General features: G+C 39.8%; 2 protein-coding genes across 9 annotated transcripts; both read right to left on the reverse strand.

Annotated features, from left to right (window-relative positions):
* Positions 1-195: 195 nt before the first annotated feature.
* Positions 196-19,507, reverse strand: LOC136424999 (uncharacterized). 8 transcript variants are annotated; one of them, XM_066413693.1, is made up of 11 exons: positions 10,305-10,584; positions 8,565-8,876; positions 7,003-7,044; positions 6,763-6,798; positions 6,497-6,532; positions 5,969-6,101; positions 5,555-5,622; positions 5,002-5,153; positions 4,435-4,578; positions 3,775-3,845; positions 3,059-3,170 (listed from the first exon to the last, which is right to left on the reverse strand). In XM_066413693.1, the coding sequence occupies exons 1-10, from the start codon at positions 10,372-10,374 to the stop codon at positions 3,816-3,818; spliced, it is 1,023 nt and encodes a 340-aa protein (XP_066269790.1). In that variant the 5' UTR covers positions 10,375-10,584; the 3' UTR covers positions 3,059-3,170; positions 3,775-3,815. The 8 variants fall into 8 exon arrangements, with proteins under 8 accessions (XP_066269784.1, XP_066269785.1, XP_066269783.1 ...); XM_066413687.1 differs by lacking the exons at positions 3,775-3,845; positions 10,305-10,584 and adding an exon at positions 19,284-19,507 and having other exon boundaries at positions 196-3,170; XM_066413688.1 differs by lacking the exon at positions 3,775-3,845 and having other exon boundaries at positions 196-3,170; positions 5,969-6,098; positions 10,305-10,583.
* LOC136425000 (uncharacterized) lies at positions 12,489-15,069 on the reverse strand. The gene is made up of 2 exons (XM_066413694.1): positions 13,915-15,069; positions 12,489-13,359 (listed from the first exon to the last, which is right to left on the reverse strand). Exons 1-2 carry the CDS (start codon positions 13,979-13,981, stop codon positions 13,028-13,030), a joined length of 399 nt encoding a protein of 132 aa, XP_066269791.1. The 5' UTR covers positions 13,982-15,069; the 3' UTR covers positions 12,489-13,027.
* Positions 19,508-19,614: the final 107 nt, after the last annotated feature.

The raw sequence follows: 19,614 nt of genomic DNA on the forward strand, positions 1-19,614 counted from the left end.
TCTTGGTTGTGAATATAGAAACTTGTTATCCAGTCACTTACCAATGAAATTATTCACAAATGATTTTTTTAGACTTGAAAAAGGTAGAAGGAACAAAAAAACAAAAACACATTGTGAAGACCCTGCCAAAAAGACAGCTTCTTTAAATCAAACTATTGGATGCACAACAACAACAACAACAACAACATCATTAACTGACGTATAAGACAGCTCTTTATTGCTTAAAACCATCAATAATTCTTGTTTACTGTGCAATTAATTAATCCATAGAACAACATCATGTCGTCTTCATGGTACACGTACATGGTAACATTTTGCCAATTTCATACATACAAGCTGATTGCACTTACGCCCCAAAGCTAATTTTCTCTATCAGTGGTACTTTTACGTTAAGCCCCCCTCTCACTGAACCCGTTGGCAACCTCGCTGTGACCGAGTGATTTGACACCGAGCTTAACGAAATTCATCGATGAAAAAACGAATATTTTCACGCTTTGTGTGATTTTTTTGTCTTTTTAGTCATACTTGTACGATTTGCATGGTATTCCCATTAAAATACATTGTCAAGGGTAACACAAATTCAATCTAGGACGCAGCGAGGTCTCCAACGTGCTGCAGGTCCAGTGAGAGGGGGCCTTTAGCTATCATGTTAATAGTTCATATAAAGAGTAAAAAAAAAACTACATATGCTTTAATAGGTAAACAAAGACACTAGTTGGTTACACAAAAAGGTTATGAGCGAAGGAAAAAATAATCTGACTAAACAATTGATATACATATTAGTTCTGGTTACAGACGAAATCATCAATCATTCTTTGTTACATTATCAATCATTTTCCTTAAGGTTTTGGTTAATATCTAGTAAGAAACTGATTGCACTTATTCTTCATTTGACTTGAACCAAGTTATATTAAATTAAAGCATCATCATCCTTGTTACTTTTAAACATTGACTATGGTGTTTATGACTTATGAATTATGGACAATCTGTATCTGTATAGATGCTATAACCGCCATTCAGCGCAACACACCAGCTTCTGTATCTGTATCTATATAGCCGGTATAACTGCCCTTCAGTGCAACACACCAGCTTCTGTATCTGTATCTATATAGCCGGTATAACCGCCATTCAGTGCAACACACCAGCTTCTGTATCTGTATCTATATAGCCAGTATAACTGCCCTTCAGCGAACCACACCAGCTTCGCAGGCTTGCGGCGCGGCAGCAGCTGGTTATATTACACTGAACAACCTGTCACACCTAACTTGTGCGCATCTAGCTGCAAGCATTGACTCAAGCTGTCTAGTGAGGATGCTTCTACTGTCCTTGGTGGCAACGAGTTCCACTCTACAAAAGTTCTAAGGCAAAATAGATCCAATACATCATCATTATTGATTGATTGATTGATTGATTGATCATTGGCTAAAACTTCTCTAACAAACCAACTGTTGTTTATATGTCCTCAACTAGTCTGGCCGACATGCACTAAGCTGAAAAGCGTGTTTTGCAGAAGGCACTGTCGATACACACAATTTCTTTCACCTGATATTCAAACCTGTACTACTACTAGTGACCACCTCTGCATAAGGACCACTGGTTGATCATTGTGGGCACTTTTTGGTGGTCCCTTGGACTGACCAAGGTAAGCCTAGCTTACTCTCTTCAGTGACCACCTGTCTATGATGACCACCTGTCTTTAGTGACCACGACCAAGTCCCTTGAGTGGTCATATTGGACACAAATTTTACATATCTGCTATATATTTGGTATCTTTATTTTCATCATACGCAATACCTATGTTTGGGTAAAGTGTCTATGGACTTAGATTTGTAAGGCTCCCATAGTTGTTATCTTTGCCAATTGAAGTCTTCAGCATCAAACGTTAATTAGTTTTGCGTTGCTGATTTTTAAGAGATCGCACAGCTAGTTTATCAGTGGAATGTGACGAGCCACAAAATGTTTTGAAGTTCTTTCTTCTTCCATATTTACACTATTAGAATAGAGCAACACTTTAGGTGTTTCTATGATGCACTTGGATGAAAATGCAGCTAAGTTTACACCAAGTCTTGTGTATAGCAGAGATTAAGGTGTAAAACCTCTAACAACATGAGAAATACATTTGGTCATTAGTCAGGAATGTGGCTTTATATCAATCTGTTTCTATAATCATTTCATGAATTCTTAGGACATTTGGTATAAAATTTGCAGCGACTACAATATAAACGACAGTTCATCTCTAAATATACATACTGCATTCATGTAAGTTAAATCTTTATCAAGTCTATATTCCAAAATAAATTTCATCTTACAGGATTGTCAAAATTGTTATTGGTCCCATCAAAGTTGTTAAATAGAATCTTATAGGCATTCAGTGAAATATTGATTGCATTGATAATTTCCAATAATTGATCCATTAAATCTTCTGTTCCACAATGATTTAACTTTTTCTGCAACATTGATTAATTGATCTATTGATTATCAGTGAATATTGCCTCACTAATAATAACAATGATTTAAAAACATGAATTTTTTGTCTTTCTTTCTAATCAGAATTCTGCATTGAATATTACGTTACGTTCAAACAATTAGCTTCCACAAAAATGATTGTCTCGATACTGTTGTTACAGTGTATATAGTACAAACAAGAAATATTGCACTAAACAAGATACATTCTAAATACTGTTCGAAGTTGAATCCGTTTTTCAAATGGAATAAAAAAGGTAGTAAAGTGATCAATTGCAACACTAAAGTGACTCCAATGTTGGGTTCATAGGTAAAATATCAAAGGTTAGAGGTCAGTGGGGTCAAAGTGGTCATGACGTAATGTCATAAAAGGTTACGGGTTAAACTCTTCAATAAAAGTGTGAAAGAAAATAAAATGTCTTGGATAAAAAATATCCATTATACATTAGATAATGTCAGTAAAATGCGGACCAACAACAGGTTAAAAGGTCAAAGTTGAACAAAAGGTCAAAGGTGAACCAATGATGGGTTACAGGTCAAAATGTACTCGCAGGTCAGCGACGCAGGTTGTCGTACTTCATGCGACTGTGACGGAGTTGGGAGTAAACTATCTTGTCCTCCTCACTCTCTCCACCAATCACAGGACGGCTCCCACCTTTGTTGTCCAGGTCAAGCTGGGCGTATGTGACCTCCGGTGACCTTTGACCCTAAAGCAGCAGGATAATGCAAAATGACAATGATGTAAAAATCCTATTATACATATGTAATAGTCATTATGTACTTAATATTGTTATTGATTGTTAATCTGTCATTGTTGTTAAATTCCATTTGTCAGCACAATTGTCAACCATGTTAATACCAGCACCGAATACATGTCAGTCTAAAAATTTAGAAAGTGGTAATTCGCAGTGTTCAATCAGAAGTTAAAGAATCTCCAGTGCATTTTACTGACACAAAAAACAACAGTAAAAATTCATGCAAATTGGAAATGTTGGATGGAGTGATTGAATGAGTGATTGATTGATTGATTGGAAGAAGGGAAAAAGAAATGGGCTGCATGGATGGGTTAACCAACCAGAAGGGTAAGTTTATCATTATAGATCAAATGATCTGATGTATTTGATATTGAGTACTTGATTTCATTGATTTGGATATATGGGTTAGATATACTTGACTGGATAGATCAATGGTTTGGAATGATTGATGATAAATGATTTGAATAATCAATTTTTCACATGAGATGTAAGAGGAGTGATGACATCAATAAAACTATGATTGTTTGGCCTGACATGCAGTCGTAACCATGGTTACCTGGTACGCTCAGCAGGTTATGCGGGGTCAAAGTTCAAAGGTCATTGCCAATCTCTGTAAGCAAAGTCACTCTGGGCAGAAGGGAGGGGAAGCATGTTTATATGCAGCACACAAACTAGCAAGAACATTTCAGCTTTTTTGGTAACATCTACGGACAAAATTTCACCAGGGTACATAATTCCGCCACCCTTAAAAGATACATCCAAACAGATCTCCTACCCAACATCCCCCAGAATAACGCAGTTCTGTGTTACTATGTGTATCTAAACTGTGCATACCAGGGGATGCTGCACTAAAGATCTCTCAAAGTCACAGTTTTTCGAAGTGGCGGATTTATGTAACCCGGTGGATTAATGTTAATGGAGATTATAGTACATAAAAAGCATATCTACAAGCAAGCACTTGCATTAACACAAAATGGCAAAGCTTGTACAAGTTTAGTCCTTTGTATTTTAAAGTCACTAGGCCTAACAAGTTCTATTTCATTTGATCTGAAACATAACGTTAAACTGGAAGATCACAATGTCTAAAGAGAAGTCTGTACCTTGCTACACACAGTTTAGGGAGTGAATATAGTCAGTCTCTCTGAGCCCTCTGTTATAAGACTTAGCAGATAGAAAGGTAGTAAAAAAACATCTCGTGGTTGCCATGACTACTCACCTGATCCGGCTCGGGGTCCTCTGATTGGTCGAAGTCAGCGATAGTCATGGGGTACAGGTACGGGTCCCGGGTCCTCTGGAGGGTGTCATAGCCACTGGGGTCATCGTCCTCCAGGTCACCGACCTCAGCTGCACCCTCAGAACTCTGCATGGAGAACAGGGAGTGGAGAATAAAGAGCCGTTTTCTTCAAGTCATCATAAAGGTGAAGTACGATAGAAAGACGCTAGGGGGCCCAAAATGTAATCATTCTGTGGCATCACAAAGACCTACTTACATACCAAATATCCAGACAATCCATTCAGGTATTTTTGTTGTCGTGTACACAAACAGCCAGACGGACATACACACACACACACACACACACACACACACACACACACACACACACACACATGCACTGACAGACAGACACAAACGCTGACAAAAACATAACCTTCTTGGCAAAGGTTACAAACAAACAAACCTTCAGCTCTTGTCTGTCTGGTTCTACCTTCTTCTTGTTCTTGTTGACAGCTGTACTCGATTTATCAACAAACAAAATAAAAACAAACAAACAAATAAACAAACCTTCAGCTCCTGTCTGTCTGGCTCCGCTGGTTTCCTGTGCTTGTTGACAGTAGCGTACTCCACGGTCGCCCCGTCTGCCGGACCCTCCTCCAGCAAAATCTCCTGTTCCGTTTTTCCGTTGGAACGTTTTCCGGACGCAGAAAACCTCACAGCTGGAGGAAATAAAACTGTTAAATACACTTTTTTATCACCTAAAAAATACTTTTGTATTATGATATGATTTTAAGGTGTTGTCATGTCCTGAAAACAGTTCAGCCCATTGGCTGGCACTGTGGTACACTTTGTGTTTTTTGATCAAATAAACCTTTGATACTAGAATTGTTTAGGCCACACCAATTTACTTTGTTCGTTCTTGGATTTAGAAAAGGTTTGTTTGTTTGTTTTATATGGATCTCCATTAGTGAACTTGTAGTACAAGGTACAAAATGTCCTACTGAACATGAAACAGAGACTGAGTGGAAAGACTGTACCTTGGTACACATATAGATATCTTAGGTCTATTTTCATCAAAAAGAGTATTCCAACAAAATTTGGGCTAACTTATTTTTCATACCTGTCCCAGCATCCACAGGAATCCCATCCATGCGAACATTCTGCTGCATTCGGTCATAGAACGCTTCCCTGGAAAACAGAAATAATCATTTCAGGTGATTTCATGATCAAATTTCCTGACCAGCATAATTATATATAAGTGCAGGTAGGTTTAGGTATTATGGTATAGTATAGTATAGTATACATGTAGTATAGTATAGCATAGTATTGTATAGTATAGTATACATGTATGGTATAGTATAGTATAGTATAGTACATGTATATTATAGTTTAGTATTATAGTATAGTATAGTATAGTATAGTATAGTACAGTACAGTATAGTATAGTATAGCATAGCATAGCATAGCATAGTATAGTGTAGTGTTGTAAAGTATAGCATAGTATAGTATACATGAGGCAGTTGCCCCCACTGACCCTCGTTTGCGTTTCTTGTAGCGTCTCCACAGCGGGACGGCCAGCGCGATCAGTAGCACGAGTAGGAGCACCGCGATCACGCCGCCCACAATCGCGCCCGTGTTAACATTGCTGGAACTGCCAGAGGGCGCTACTGCAATAGGAGACAAAGGTTCAGTTATCACCTCTGCATATGTTGGTTGGTTGGGCTGAATAAAAGTTTTATGAAAAGTTGATATGGATATGAAAAGTTGAAAATTCATAAATGGGTAACCTTCTGATTATCAGACTCACTCACACTCACTATGTGAAATGAAATTAGAATATCGATCCCTAAATACACATAAACTGCAACTCAAAGGGAAGATGCCAGGGGATTTATCAATCAATGATAAGGCCCCCGCCCTTAAAAAAAACCTTAGGTAAAGATATTAGTCATGACCATAAAAAAAGTAGACGGCGAACACATCTTTCTTGATAGTAAGAAGCCAACTGTTCGACAGAAAATCCATTTAAGACTAAAGACAGTTTGTAAGTCCTGATACGCACCAAACATAGAACTGGTGGTCTGCCCTGTGGATGTGTCTGTTAGAGAACAAACGGCGACTACTGGTTAGTGCAAAACTACAGCGGTGCAAGTCTCACACAGAAATATTTTATCAAAAACAAACAGTTGCTACAGGTTAGTTTTATTTCTATTTTTATTTATTGATTAGACTGTTAGTTCAGGTTAGTGTTTGACTACAGCACAGTGTAATAATGCTAAAATAGGGATGAATGAATAGTAGCTGAAGGTTATGAGCATTGATACGTACCATACATGAAACTTGTGGTCTGTCGTGTTGATGCCACTGTTAGAAAGCAAAAGCAAAACATTGACTTCAGGTTAGAGCAGGACTACAGCACAGCAAAAAATTCTAATATGTAAAATGTAGGTGTGACTGTTAGAAAACAAATGGCAGTTATTGGCTAGTGCAGGACTACAGCACGGCGTTATAATATTCTAGAATAGGGATGAATTCCAGGTTATGATCATTATTTGCATTGATACATACCGTACATAGGACTGGTGGTCTGTTCTGCAGATGTGGCTGTTACTAGTGTTAGAAAGGAAAGCAGTGCCTACAGGTTAGAGCAGGACTAAGAAGCATTGCAAGCCTTGTGTCATACATCCAAGTATCTGATGTTTACGCTATCATACAGAGCAAATACATGTAACGTTACATGTATATGTAAGCAACAGATGACATCAAAGATTCAGCAAGACACATTGGATTTAACAGGTTTTCCAAATCCAAGTGTTTTAAAGTTTGTAACGTTGGGTAACCTAAATTCGGGATTTTTCCGATAATGGTTGACTGAAATCAATCTAGCAGAACAATAAACCATCCTTTTTTTCTATTATTCTGTCAGTATCATGTACTATCTTTGCACTAATCATATATATGGTAGATTTTGTCTCTAGTCGTGCTGACACCATAATATTTCAACTTGAAACTACCGTCCGCCGCACGCACAATGACAGTGTTGTCGGACAGGGGGGCACATTAATTCGGGAGAGAAGATTCGTCTTGAATATCTTACCGCTAATTACATTTTATACAGCAGCTATTCGTTCCATCCTTGGCTTGAGGAGAGTGCTATGGATATAGACGTGTCCAAGTAAAAAAAATACACGAAAAAACGGCCGTACCGCACACATCAGGCCAGTTCGGGAACAACCCGTGTGTTGAGTCGGTAGAACTTCACTCAAAGTCGGCCCATCGTCATCATCGGGCAACGTGTAACGTTACATTATTCATGGAGAGTTAGCTGGATGCCGTAGCAATGGTAATACTACTATGTCCATGTGTTCCTTGTTGTGTTAGGAGCAAACTTTGAGGAAAATATCTTCCTCAGTCCACTATCACACGCAGCATTTAGACAAAAAGTGTTCCTCACAAACCTTTGTCGTCTGCTTGACAACAGGATTCTGGTTAACAATATGGCGGCGGGAAAATACACGTGCCGTAGGTTGTAGCAACAGAGAGGAGTTTTGATGATTGATCACACTTAGAATCCAGTTGCAGGTTAGCAAAAGAGATTGTAATAAGTTGTCTTATAAATAATTGTGTTTAGCAGGCAGGAGATGTGACATTTGTCTTATAAACCAGCGAACAACCGTGCTGGGTGATTCTCCCACGAAGCCCCCAGACTCTGTCAATAAGGGACGGAGAGTTTTTGACGTCGCCAACTTCTAATGCATGGTTATCGAAGCTTTTCAGACAGTGTTCTGAATACGTTAGTCTGTCAAGTTTGCATTTCTAGTGGTATTACTGATGTTGCATCTAGCACATATCCCTAAATACCCCGTTTTCGAAAAATCCCGACTTTAAGTACCCCACGAATTTAGGTTACCCAACGTTAATTCAAAAGTGACTGGTGTTTCTCAAGCATTGTCTGTTCTAGACTCTGTTGGAGCCTCTGCCAGAAGGACATGTTTTTGATATTTTTTGATATTTTACGCACTGAAGTTACCATTCTTTATTACGTCCCTCAAACGTGATTAAAAAATAATTTGAGTAAACTGTAACTTTAGACTACTAGTAAATTAGAGTGAGGGAAGAAGAAAATCTACCTGGCCGTGATGTTTGTCTCTGCTGCGTGATCCCACCAGCAGTCGATGTGAGTGGTGCAGTAGTAGGGACTAACTTGTTGAGGTACAAGTCTTTGTTCTCACGAGGTGCTGGTGTTTCAGTTTTATCATAGAAATAGCACAAGAAACTGTCGAGATTAATCCCAAAGGCCAGACAGCTACCATTAAAGCTTAAACATTTTTCAGCACATTCTGGTACTGAATCAATCAGCCTAGCATCTCCATCTGGGTCTACAGCTCCCAGTGTGGGGAATTCCATTCGCTCCAGGCGTTGGAAACTCACCAGTGGGTTTTCTGAAAAAGAAAACAACAACACTGGAGTTAGAAAAGATTTTGAAACTGATTATAACTCTTGAAATGGCAATATCTTAGATATATTTACGCAGGATCAAGTCCCCATTTTGCACACTGCTGAATTCGAAGTGAAAGGGGTTGTAGTCCTAATCGGATAGTAAGTTCTCAAGGACCATTTAGAGTCCAGCACATGTCTACATCACTGCAGGGGCCTGCCCCAGTGTGGGCAATGTCCCCAATAAATCATTCCCTCACAGGTATTATAGTTTTGTTTGTTTATTGCTTCTTCGCATATGTACAATATAAAACAAAGATAAATAGAGCAAAGAATACATGCAGGGGAGGCCAGAAGCCTATACGGCTTTTCGGGGGCCTCCCCTAAACTACACAAATGGGATTTTTACAAAATCATATATCATCGAAACTAAGAAAAACTAACGAAAGAAGAAATTGGAATTGTAACATAAATCCTAATGAAACAAATGAAAAGAAGAGGAACTACAAAGTGAATTTTGAGTTGTAAACATAATAAGTATTATAATGAATAACAATTTATAAAGAAATAGGTCAAAATTATACAAAAATAACAATCATATGAATTATTTTGTCATCAGATACCAAAGGAAAAGTGGAACTCCATGGAACATTTTTAGAACTGGTGAGTTAAAAAATTGACATCAGTCGGATTTGTATCAGTTTATTTTAAACACAGTGACCTTAAACACAAAACCATTCTATAGAAGGTACTATGTTCCATAGAGCCAGGGCATAGAGCATATTAATTAGGCATTACATAGAACGGATTTAAATTATTAGCCTAGCTGTTTTATTGATGTGGAATGTACATAATGTCCTTTGATAGTTGCATGTATGGATGTATAATTACGATTCAAGTCAGTAAACAAAAAACACAGATCTTAGATTTAGTAAGGTCAATGAACCTTTGTTATTGATTATTATTGACTTTAGTATCCCGTGCCACGCCCTCACTCACCTGTAACATGGTTCAATATTTACCTACGTGGGGGGGGGGGGGCTGAAGTGTTTACCATACCTGTGCAGGTAACGTTACCTGCACACCTGTCCTACACACCTGTCCACAGGTGAGACACAGCAGGTTTCCGGACAGGTAATGTTACATATTCGGGCATGTCGTCATACGGGGAAGTAACGACGTGTTAAATGATAACGTTACATGATACTCTACTCTACTCTACTCATGATATCACTTTCAAATTTTTACTCGGAAATGCCGTCGGAAGTTTCGATGTTATTGTTGCAAATTTGCAGGTATTCTTCAAGTTTCAAGACTTGTACGTGTCGATCTAAGACCATTCTGAGATTCTCAATGCTTTAGGACCTAAAACCTAGGCGTATTTTCAGCACATATCTATGTGAATTCTACAATACGTGAGTTACAAATCACACCTGTTGTAGTCTGAGCCCGTCCGAAACTCGAACCCACCGCGACCACCATCGCCAGACTCCACCAAAACATCGCGGCTGCACCTGAGAACACGGGTTCTAATCCCACACACTCAACCTCACACTCTCAACAACACCTTCCTCAAGATCTCATACTCAGGACGTCTTAGGAACTCGGCGGAAGTCTTAGATTGTTCCGAGAATGAAGCCCTGTTGCAGAACGTTGTTGTAAGGCGGAAGTGAATGAAAGAGGCGGGGCGTGACGTCATCGCTCAGGTCAGGTCCACTTGACCTGTCGTTCTGGCTTTAACCAGAAGGCGGCGCTTTAAAACCGGCAAACTTTTCAACTTTAATTTTCCAGACCTCTGTATGTCTAGAAATGCTGAAAACTCATTCATCCATAATGAATTGTGTAACTTATAGTTTAAGAGAGATGTGCTGTTACATACTATTACTACTAAGACAAACTTCACCCTATCTGGTACACAAAGTGATATTTTAATGTATTGTTGTCATGTCCAACTCCTATATCCACATACATAGGTCAATTTCTATATAACGTTAAATCATTCAAAGAGCGAGACAGAATTACCCATACATGACTATATTGTAACCTATAGACTGTTACCGATAATATTTTGTAGTTAGAATTGTAGGATAGATTAGCCTTATAGCATTGTTGATCTAATGCGATACATTGTACCATGTACGATTGTTGAGTAATAAAGTTAATTCATTCATCCATTCTTGAGTAAGAGCCATCCGCTCTAGAATCGTCATGACATGAACTCCCTAGTGTACTGTTATAGTAGGAACACCTGCTGTTATGTTAGGAACGCGTCCTCATGAACTTTTTCTGCATGCCTGTCAGGAACTCTGTTCTACAGCATTTGATTACAAACTGCTGTTGTCCAGCCTGACCAGGGACTGTTTGAGAATATTTTTGCTTGTTTGTTTGTTTGTTTGTTTTAACCTTTGTTTATTCATAATAAGCTGAAATCGGCACTTAGGCCGCTTTTCATTGAGGTCATGAGGGAAGAGGTAAGGGTCAGATACAATATAACAGAGATTCACAGTCATTTGAGTCCTAATAACTCTATCAACATATATCATTACATATTTATGGTACAATATGCAATTGCTACAACATACAACATAAAGTAGGACGAAAGCTGGTTCATGGTCCGTGTCCGTTCGTTTTGTTCGTTTCCTTTTCTTCAAGAGTCTCTTAAAGGAAGTCAGATTCGGAGCCGTACGTGTGTCTGGCGGTAGGTTGTTCCAGACATCATTGGCTGGAACAGCGTAACCGAGGATGCTCAGTACTAGTGTGCTCCGTCAGTAAGAACTTTCAAAGACAGGATACGGCAGTTTGGAATGTCGATGAAGATTTGCGGACTGTGACAATGGGCAATTTGTTGTGTGACATAAGTTATTTGTTCATTTATTTTTGCGGTAATTCATCTATCATCTGTGTTCCCGTGACCCCCCCCCCCCCCCACACACTCCAAACTGGACCTCTGGGAAGAACGGCTTAGGCCGACAGGGCATTTCCAATCTAAATAAAGGATAATGATTGATTGTTTTATTAGTTCTGCATATGACTTTGTGATGGCACATAGGCACTATTCTGTCAAAGCGTAATACCCCCCCCCCCCCAACATAAAGACGCGTAGAACACGTCTACAGATCTTACATCTGCTTGGAGATTACACTCGCGGTCAGAAGGTCTCGACGGAGAGCAGGTTATTTACAACTGACTTATTTGTCGCCCTCCACAAAAGTAGACACTTATTATTGACGTTTATGAACTATTAATACTGTGATATATACCGCAATAAAGTTGATCACCTGTAATTATTCAAGTTGTGTTCCAAGCGGTGTGAATACAAAAGAGCAAAACAAAGAGAATGGTTTTGGCATTATACATGTTATCAATTATTAAACTTATCATTAATTACTCATACATACTGCTGTAGTATAACCTTCCAACTGCTGCCTAATGCCGTGACCAATACAGATATGGTGCTAAAAGACTACTTCGGCAGAAATCGGGTTAAATACCATACTTACAGGTGGGCTAAATAAAGTTTCGCGTTCATTTGATCGTACTGAAGAATATCTACTTAGTAACGAACTGTTTTGCGTCATTTAGGCTAAACGTCTTGCAGCTCAACAGAAAAAAAAGACTGGAATTGTAAAGGAGCATGTTGTTTTTACCGAAAGTGCCAATTTCTACACATAACATGGTTGCCATTATCACAGAATGTTCAATTGTCATAGTTACCAGTTCAAAATCAACTGCAAATGTACAAAACCTGGTGTATGAAAATATAAAAAGAGTGGAAGTAACTGTAACTATTTACAGCTGCTACCGCATAGGCTTCACATACAAAATACAAAAAGATACTCCTTGAACAATTAAATAGTTTATATTGGCATAAATGAATATTAAGTACAAAAATCACACTAAATATCTATCAATATGTAGATAGAAAACGTCTCTATTTTGTTGAGCAGCCATTCCAAGAATTCAATCAATCAACTCGTATGAAATATACGTGACGTAATAAAGTTTCGTCTAGATTATTCTGACTGCCCAGCACAATTAGCAGCTAGTTCAACCAATGATAGCATAGGGATGAGTGAGTGGCTGCAAACATTGGTTTCTACTTTACATTTCTACGTTTTGACGGAGGTGTTCCTGGCTGTGCTGTTCATCAGTCCATTCAGTGTTTCTGCAGACTCTGATAGATGGCAGGCCTCAGCTCCTGGTAGTCACCACTAGACTGGGGTGGTTGGGATGGTGAGTAGACGGTTTCCATGGGAACTTCGTACTCGTCACTTCCGCTTCCGGGTCGTTGCGACGCCACCCTTTGATCCGGATGTGGCACGTTTTGATACTCACCACTAGGCCGAGGTGTTGGGGATGGTGAGTAGACGGTTTCCATGGGAACTTCGTCGTACTCGGCATTTCCACTCCGGGGTCGTTGTGACGTCACCCTTTCATCCGGATGTGTCGGCATGACATCGTACTGTCTATTAGCAGGACTCCTGGCGCCTGGAAAGATGTGGAAATGGATAGTCCTGTTATTCTGGGAATTGATTCTTCTGACCAGTTGCACACGACCAGCCGTGAGCCACATGGATATCCCTGTTTGTGAGATCTATTAGTGAATAATATTGGAACCTGAATAAGGTTGCACTATAATAGTGGAGGGGGACAGGAAGTCGTTTTTCTTCATTTTTCTTTCTTGTGTTTTAATCATGCTAACATATTACCCAGTTCCTTGTACAGTATCAATTTTTTGTTCTAATGTTGTGACAATAAGTAACAGATTACTGTGCAAATTAAGCTTGGCATGTAGTAGTCCATCAGGCAACCCTTATTTCTTACCTCCGTCCTCCTTATACCGCCATTCTACTAGGACAGCGCTCTCACCGCGCACTCTCTGCGACCTCAAATTTAACAGAGCGCTCAACGATTTCATAGATAAATATCGAATATGTTTACACTTTGCATTATTCCAATTATGAAATAAAGGATTAAACAAATCCGATTCAGGTCGCAGCGAGAGCGCAGCGAGAGCGCCGTCCAGTGGAACGGGAGCCTTACCAGCTAGCTTCTTCCGAATCACAAAGACGAACACCAGGGCGGCTACCAGTACTATGACCAGAATCATTCCGAGGATGATACTGGCAATTGCGCCTCCACCTAGTCCTGCACCAGAAGTATGTTGTCAAAAGTCAATATTTTTTTATGAGCACTGCTTGTTTTGCAGGCTGATGTAGTGCTGACAGTAATAACTGAGTGTGAATATTATACATTTGTATGTCAGAGTGGATTACAGGTTTTTTGATACCATTATTTGAGTAAAGAAGTGATGACGATGAATTGATGGCTGTAAAAGCAGCACAGATACACAGAGAAAGCATTACTTGTGTGTTATGTTTTAGAGGGAAGAAAATATAAATCACCTGGCCGTGGAAGAGAAAGGATTGTGTGATGTTTTACATCGAATGAGAAAAGTCACCTGGCCGCGATGTTTGTATCTGTGGAGAAGTGCCACCAGGAGCCTGTGTGACTGGTGCAGGCTGCTCAGTGGTAGGGACTTTCTTGATGTACAAGTCTTTGTCACTACGATTCACTGGTGGTTCAACTTGGTCATAGAAATAGCACAAGAACCTGCCAAGATTAATCCCAAAGGCCAGACAGGTATTATCACCCGAACACTCGGTAGCACACTCTTCTAAATTGGTGATAAGACTTGAAGCAACTCCATCTAGTTCTACAGGTGTCAGATAGGGGAGTTCCTTCTGTTCAAAGTGTTGGAAACTCTCCAGCGGATTTGCTGGAGAAAAAAAAGAAGAAGAGTGAAGCAAAGTGTTAACACCTGAATTTTGGGGCTCTACACTAAACTCTTGAAATGTAAATGTCTTTAATGTGTTACAAGCTCGGAGGTTGGAATTCTAGCCCAACACTCATATTTTCATTTTTTTAAAACACTACTGGAACGGTTTGCAGTCCTCTGGATTGGACGTTAAAAGGACTTTGTTTGAGGAGTCAGGACAGTTACATGTACTTCTGAAGGACCATAAAGAGTCCAGCACACTTCTCGACTAGTGTAGGGTCTGCATCGGTGTGGGCGATGGCCCCAACAAAGCATTCCCTCACACAGGTATTTACAGTCTGCATGTAAACTGAACTCCCATAACTCCACTAGGTCCCTAAGACCACCACATTAAAGAAACAGTGAATCTAAAGAGTCGTGAGCTATAGATTTAACGCAGCATCAACAAGAGTTCCACGACCTCATATCTCCATGAACAATTCTATTCATGCAAATGACTTACACACAATGACTTACACATTTGCATAATAAATGCTTGGTCATAAACACCTTTATCTAACTTACACATGCTGCAATATTGACAGTACTATAATTTTCCAATTAGATGAATTATGGTGCTTTTGCATTAATTATGCAAATTAGGAATTCATTTGCATAATTGGTATCTGTTGATGCTCCACTTCCATAAACTACATATGTTACATGTACTTGAGTCTGATAATGGAAAACACTGCAAATATAGATATTCCTCATTAGCTATGCAAATTAAGTCACAATTAGCATAATTTGCACTTCATTATGTACATCTCTGTCTAAGCTACCTGCATACTGAGTATCATATTGACAGTCCTATAATTTTCCAATTAGATGAGATATGGTGTTTTGGATTAATTATGCAAATTAGGAATTTATTTGCATAATTGGTATCTTTTGATGATCCACTTTCCATAAACTACAGACGTTACATGTATTTGAGTCTGATAATGGAAAACACTGCAAATATAGATTTTCCTCATTAGCTATGCAACCTAAGTGCTAATTAGCATAATTTGCACTTCATTGTGTACATTTCTGTCTAAGCTACCTGTATGCTAAATATCATGGAAATCCGTCGTTCCTTTGTTCAGTTATTCTCCTTAGAAGATTTTCACGAAAACGCCCCTGCAGTTCCAGAGCAAGCTGCTAGGGGGCCCAAACTCACACCACGTCTTTATTACACCACAAGCTATCTGACACCAAAAAATCAAGACCATAGCACGTCCAGGTCAAGAGATACAAAAATTGAATTTCTGCTGCAGTACCAAGGTCACATACCAGGGGGCCCAAAATCGACCTTGAATTTCGGCTTCACAACACCTGCCCACATACCAAATATTATAAAAATCCATCCAGAGGTTCTTGAGTTATGCTGACTACAATAGTCCGGAAACACAAACACAAACACACACACACACACACAGACACACCAAAAACAATATCTCCATTTTTCATGGAGATAATAATCCCTGAGGTATGCAATCTTCATGTATCCTGGTGTTTAACACATTCTTGAGGAGGCCTTGGTAACATTGTTTTCAAAATTCAATGTGGCAGTCTTACGGTAACATTACATGGTAGAAGTTATAAGGAGTGTCCACATTTCAACTCCAGGTAAAGAACTAGTGTGTTAAGTTTGAGTCGGTTCATGAGTAACTTTAGAAACAAACAAACACAGTGACTATAAATCATTAGCCCAGCAGTTTTATTGAAGTGGAATGTACATAATGTCCTTTCATACTTGCAGCTATGGATGCAAAATTGCGAATCAAGTCAATAAACAAACAAACAAACACAGATCTTAGCGACACCTCTCAAAACCTCAGATTTAGTAAGGTCAATGAACCTTTGTTATTGATTATCATTGATTAATATCCCGTGCCACGCCCTCACTCACCTGTAAAGCCCCTGTCGCACTTTTGCGTATAAGTAATTCCGTGTGAGTTCCGTATCAAATTTTGACAATTCTAAACAAACATCATTTTCTTTACTTTCCCATGGGTGCTTTTTGGTGCATTTTGGTTTTTCTGATGCACAAACAGTATAATTTCATCAATCAACAGTGTTTTTAGAAAAACACTGTAGTTTGGTCAAGTTTGGACACAAAAAATGTATGGTGAATATGTGTACAATGTTCCGCAAGTGTTTTTTGTGACACAATTGAGAAAGTTGTACACAAATTACAAAGGTCAGACAGTCTCATGGACTATTTTAGTCTTTTGACAATTCATGAGAAGAAAAACTAATGGTCAAATTGTACCAGTTGCTGCAATATCAAAAGCAACATGACAAGTCTATATGCTTCTTGCCCATAGTCAGCCATCTGTGAATGTGTATTGCAGGATGTGTATTGAGGAATCATGGGATGGTAACAATACCACCACTGCTGAGCATCGTTGTTGTAGCCCCCATCGCAGACTAGTAAAGGTACACAACGGTTCTTCAAGTTCCCAAAAATGGAAAACGCAAATAAACGTCGATATTTTGAACCTCACCTGATGGCGTGACTTGACAGATAAACTTCCTGTTGGCATTGGTACATGATCCATCGTTCCAGGCGTTCGCATGGCTGGGAAGAACTCCTGGCCCACTCCCTGGGAAGAACTCGGCGCAGTCCTCATTGCTCTGATTGTTTGGTTCTCCAGGACCCCATGGCCTGAAGCTTCCCAGAGCAACGTTATCCTCCCATATCCAATCTCCCTCCTTGTTATGATCAGTCAGACCAAAACGGAAGTAACTGCTGCCGTCCACGGCGTTTTTCAGGTTGATCAGGAAGGTGCTAGTGTCGGCGCCCTTTGGCATAGCGAGGGTCCCTCCGTCAGCTGCACATGTCGAAGACGAGTCGTAAAAGTTCTTTGTGGTGTTGAAGGCCTTGTAGCAGATGCAGCTATGCATTTGGTAGCCAATGGAGCAAGCTGAGGGAAAATAAAGATGTTATGACAAAAATGGTTTTCCCAATTTTCACGAGAACGTCGCCTACAATCACAAAGACCTTTCAAACTATACACGCTTCTGATTGGCTGAGGAGAGAGGGTCATGTTCTAATCCTGGTTATGTAAAGCAGAACTACACACTGAGTTTTAAACATCGACCTGACTACACAACGTTATATTTGATACTAGTAATGCAGTTACGCCACGCTTCGGGGGAGAGCATTTTGGTATCTTTTGCATGATTAAAGTTCCAAGCTGTAGCACTTCGTATTATACATTTTCTTTAAATTTCATGTACGGAAATCATGTTCGCTGATAGACAATGTGACATACAAAACTTTACATTTATTGTCATCAGAAAATACAGGGCAATAATGTTGCTATCGTGTTTTGCTGACCGTAGTCTGCGCATGTAAAGATTCAACAAAGGTAAGTATACAATGTCGAAGGAAAAACAAAACTAGATGCATAGGTAATACTTAACGATGATAAACAAAAGCGGGTTTATCGGCTCTTTTGAATGACGCCATATGCATGCGGCTGGCTCATCCCAAAATGCTGTGTCAAATTAATTAGGCACGGTCATACGTACGACTGAACAAACTTCACGATCTAATTCATACAAAGCCGACGTGTTTGTATTGTAACATGAACTACTCACAATACTTGCCATGCTTTTTACATTTTACAATTTCTACATATGTGTTAGTCTTGAGCGTCCAAATAACATCCACATTTCACACTTCTTCAATTCCAAACTATGTTCTGTGACCTTTGTCGGCAAAGATATGAAAGAATTTGAAGGGTTCACTGTATTTTTATTCATTGAAATCCGTTCAATGTCTTCTCACGCCGGCAGTCGGTGATTTGGGGCCTCACAATGTGCCACAAAATCCTGACCCAGGACTAGCTTGGACTTGGTTTCCCTCCACTTCTGTACGCGGCCCGTCTTCGAGAGCTTGCTTTTGGTGGGAAATGTTGGGTCGATTCGAAGAATTTCATCTTCGTCGGGATCTTTTCCCTCCCGCAATGACTCCATTAGCGCTAGTGCAGCGCCATTGAAGCTGTAAAACTTCATCTCTTCAGTCCCTTCGCGTTTTGGTGGTGAAAGTTAACTTTACAAACTGATAGATCTAGATCTAGATGTATACGTACGGAACTAGTAGAAATAACAACTCAAGTGCGCTTGGTTTGAGTTGATGACATTTACATAAGACCAGGGGTGTTAAAACAACCCACAACTCGACCGTCATTGGCTAATTTTCGGTCACGTTCGGTGACCTGCTAGCAGCCATATGATTGGACATCGATAGAAAATTACTGCCCAACGTTTAGTGTATACGCGGGGGGGTGGGGTGCTCAAGTGTTTACCATACCTATGCAGGTAACGTTACCTGCGCACCTTATACTTATTTGAGCATGTCGTCATACGAGGAAGTCGCGTCATGATAAATGATAGCGTACACTTTCACATTTATACTCGGATATGGCGTCGGAGCTTTCAATGTTGTTGTTGCAAATTTGCAAGTAATTTTTCACGTTTCAAGACTTTCACGTGTTGACTAAAGACCGTTTTAAGATTCTCAATGCTTTAGTAGCTCACTTAGGCGAATTTTCAGCACATATCTATGTGAATTCTACAATACGTGAGTTACAAATCTCACCTGTAGTAGTCTGAGCCCGTCCGAAACTCGAACCCACCACGACCACCGCCAGACTCCACCAAAACATCGCGGCTGCACCTGAGAACACGGGTTCTAATCCCACACACTCAACCTCACACTCTCAACAACACCTTCCTCAAGATCTCATGCTCAGGACGTCTTAGGAACTCGGCGGAAGTCTTAGATTGTTCCGAGAATGAAGCGCTGCAGAACGTTGTTGTAAGGCGAAGTTTAGGTGAATGAAAGAGGCGGGGCGTGACGTCATCACCAGGCCAGGGCCACTTGACCTGTCGTTCTGGCTTCAACCAGCAGGCGGCGCTTTAAAACCGGC

The sequence above is a fragment of the Branchiostoma lanceolatum genome, chromosome 19 (assembly GCF_035083965.1).
Source record: "Branchiostoma lanceolatum isolate klBraLanc5 chromosome 19, klBraLanc5.hap2, whole genome shotgun sequence".
Classification (NCBI taxonomy): domain Eukaryota; kingdom Metazoa; phylum Chordata; class Leptocardii; order Amphioxiformes; family Branchiostomatidae; genus Branchiostoma; species Branchiostoma lanceolatum.

Excerpts from the sequence above, each read along its gene's own strand:
- LOC136424999 (XM_066413686.1), bottom strand. The coding sequence starts at position 10,374 with ATGTTTTGGTGGAGTCTGGCGATGGTGGTCGCGGTGGGTTCGAGTTTC. Across the intron at positions 6,533-6,762 it reads GACCACAAGTTTCATGTATG|ACACATCCACAGGGCAGACC; the intron begins GTACGTATCAAT and ends GTTCTCTAACAG. Across the intron at positions 5,154-5,554 it reads TCCTGTGGATGCTGGGACAG|CTGTGAGGTTTTCTGCGTCC; the intron begins GTATGAAAAATA and ends TATTTCCTCCAG.
- LOC136425000 (XM_066413694.1), bottom strand. The coding sequence starts at position 13,981 with ATGATTCTGGTCATAGTACTGGTAGCCGCCCTGGTGTTCGTCTTTGTG. Across the intron at positions 13,360-13,914 it reads GATTCGGAAGAAGCTAGCTG|GCGCCAGGAGTCCTGCTAAT; the intron begins GTAAGGCTCCCG and ends ACATCTTTCCAG.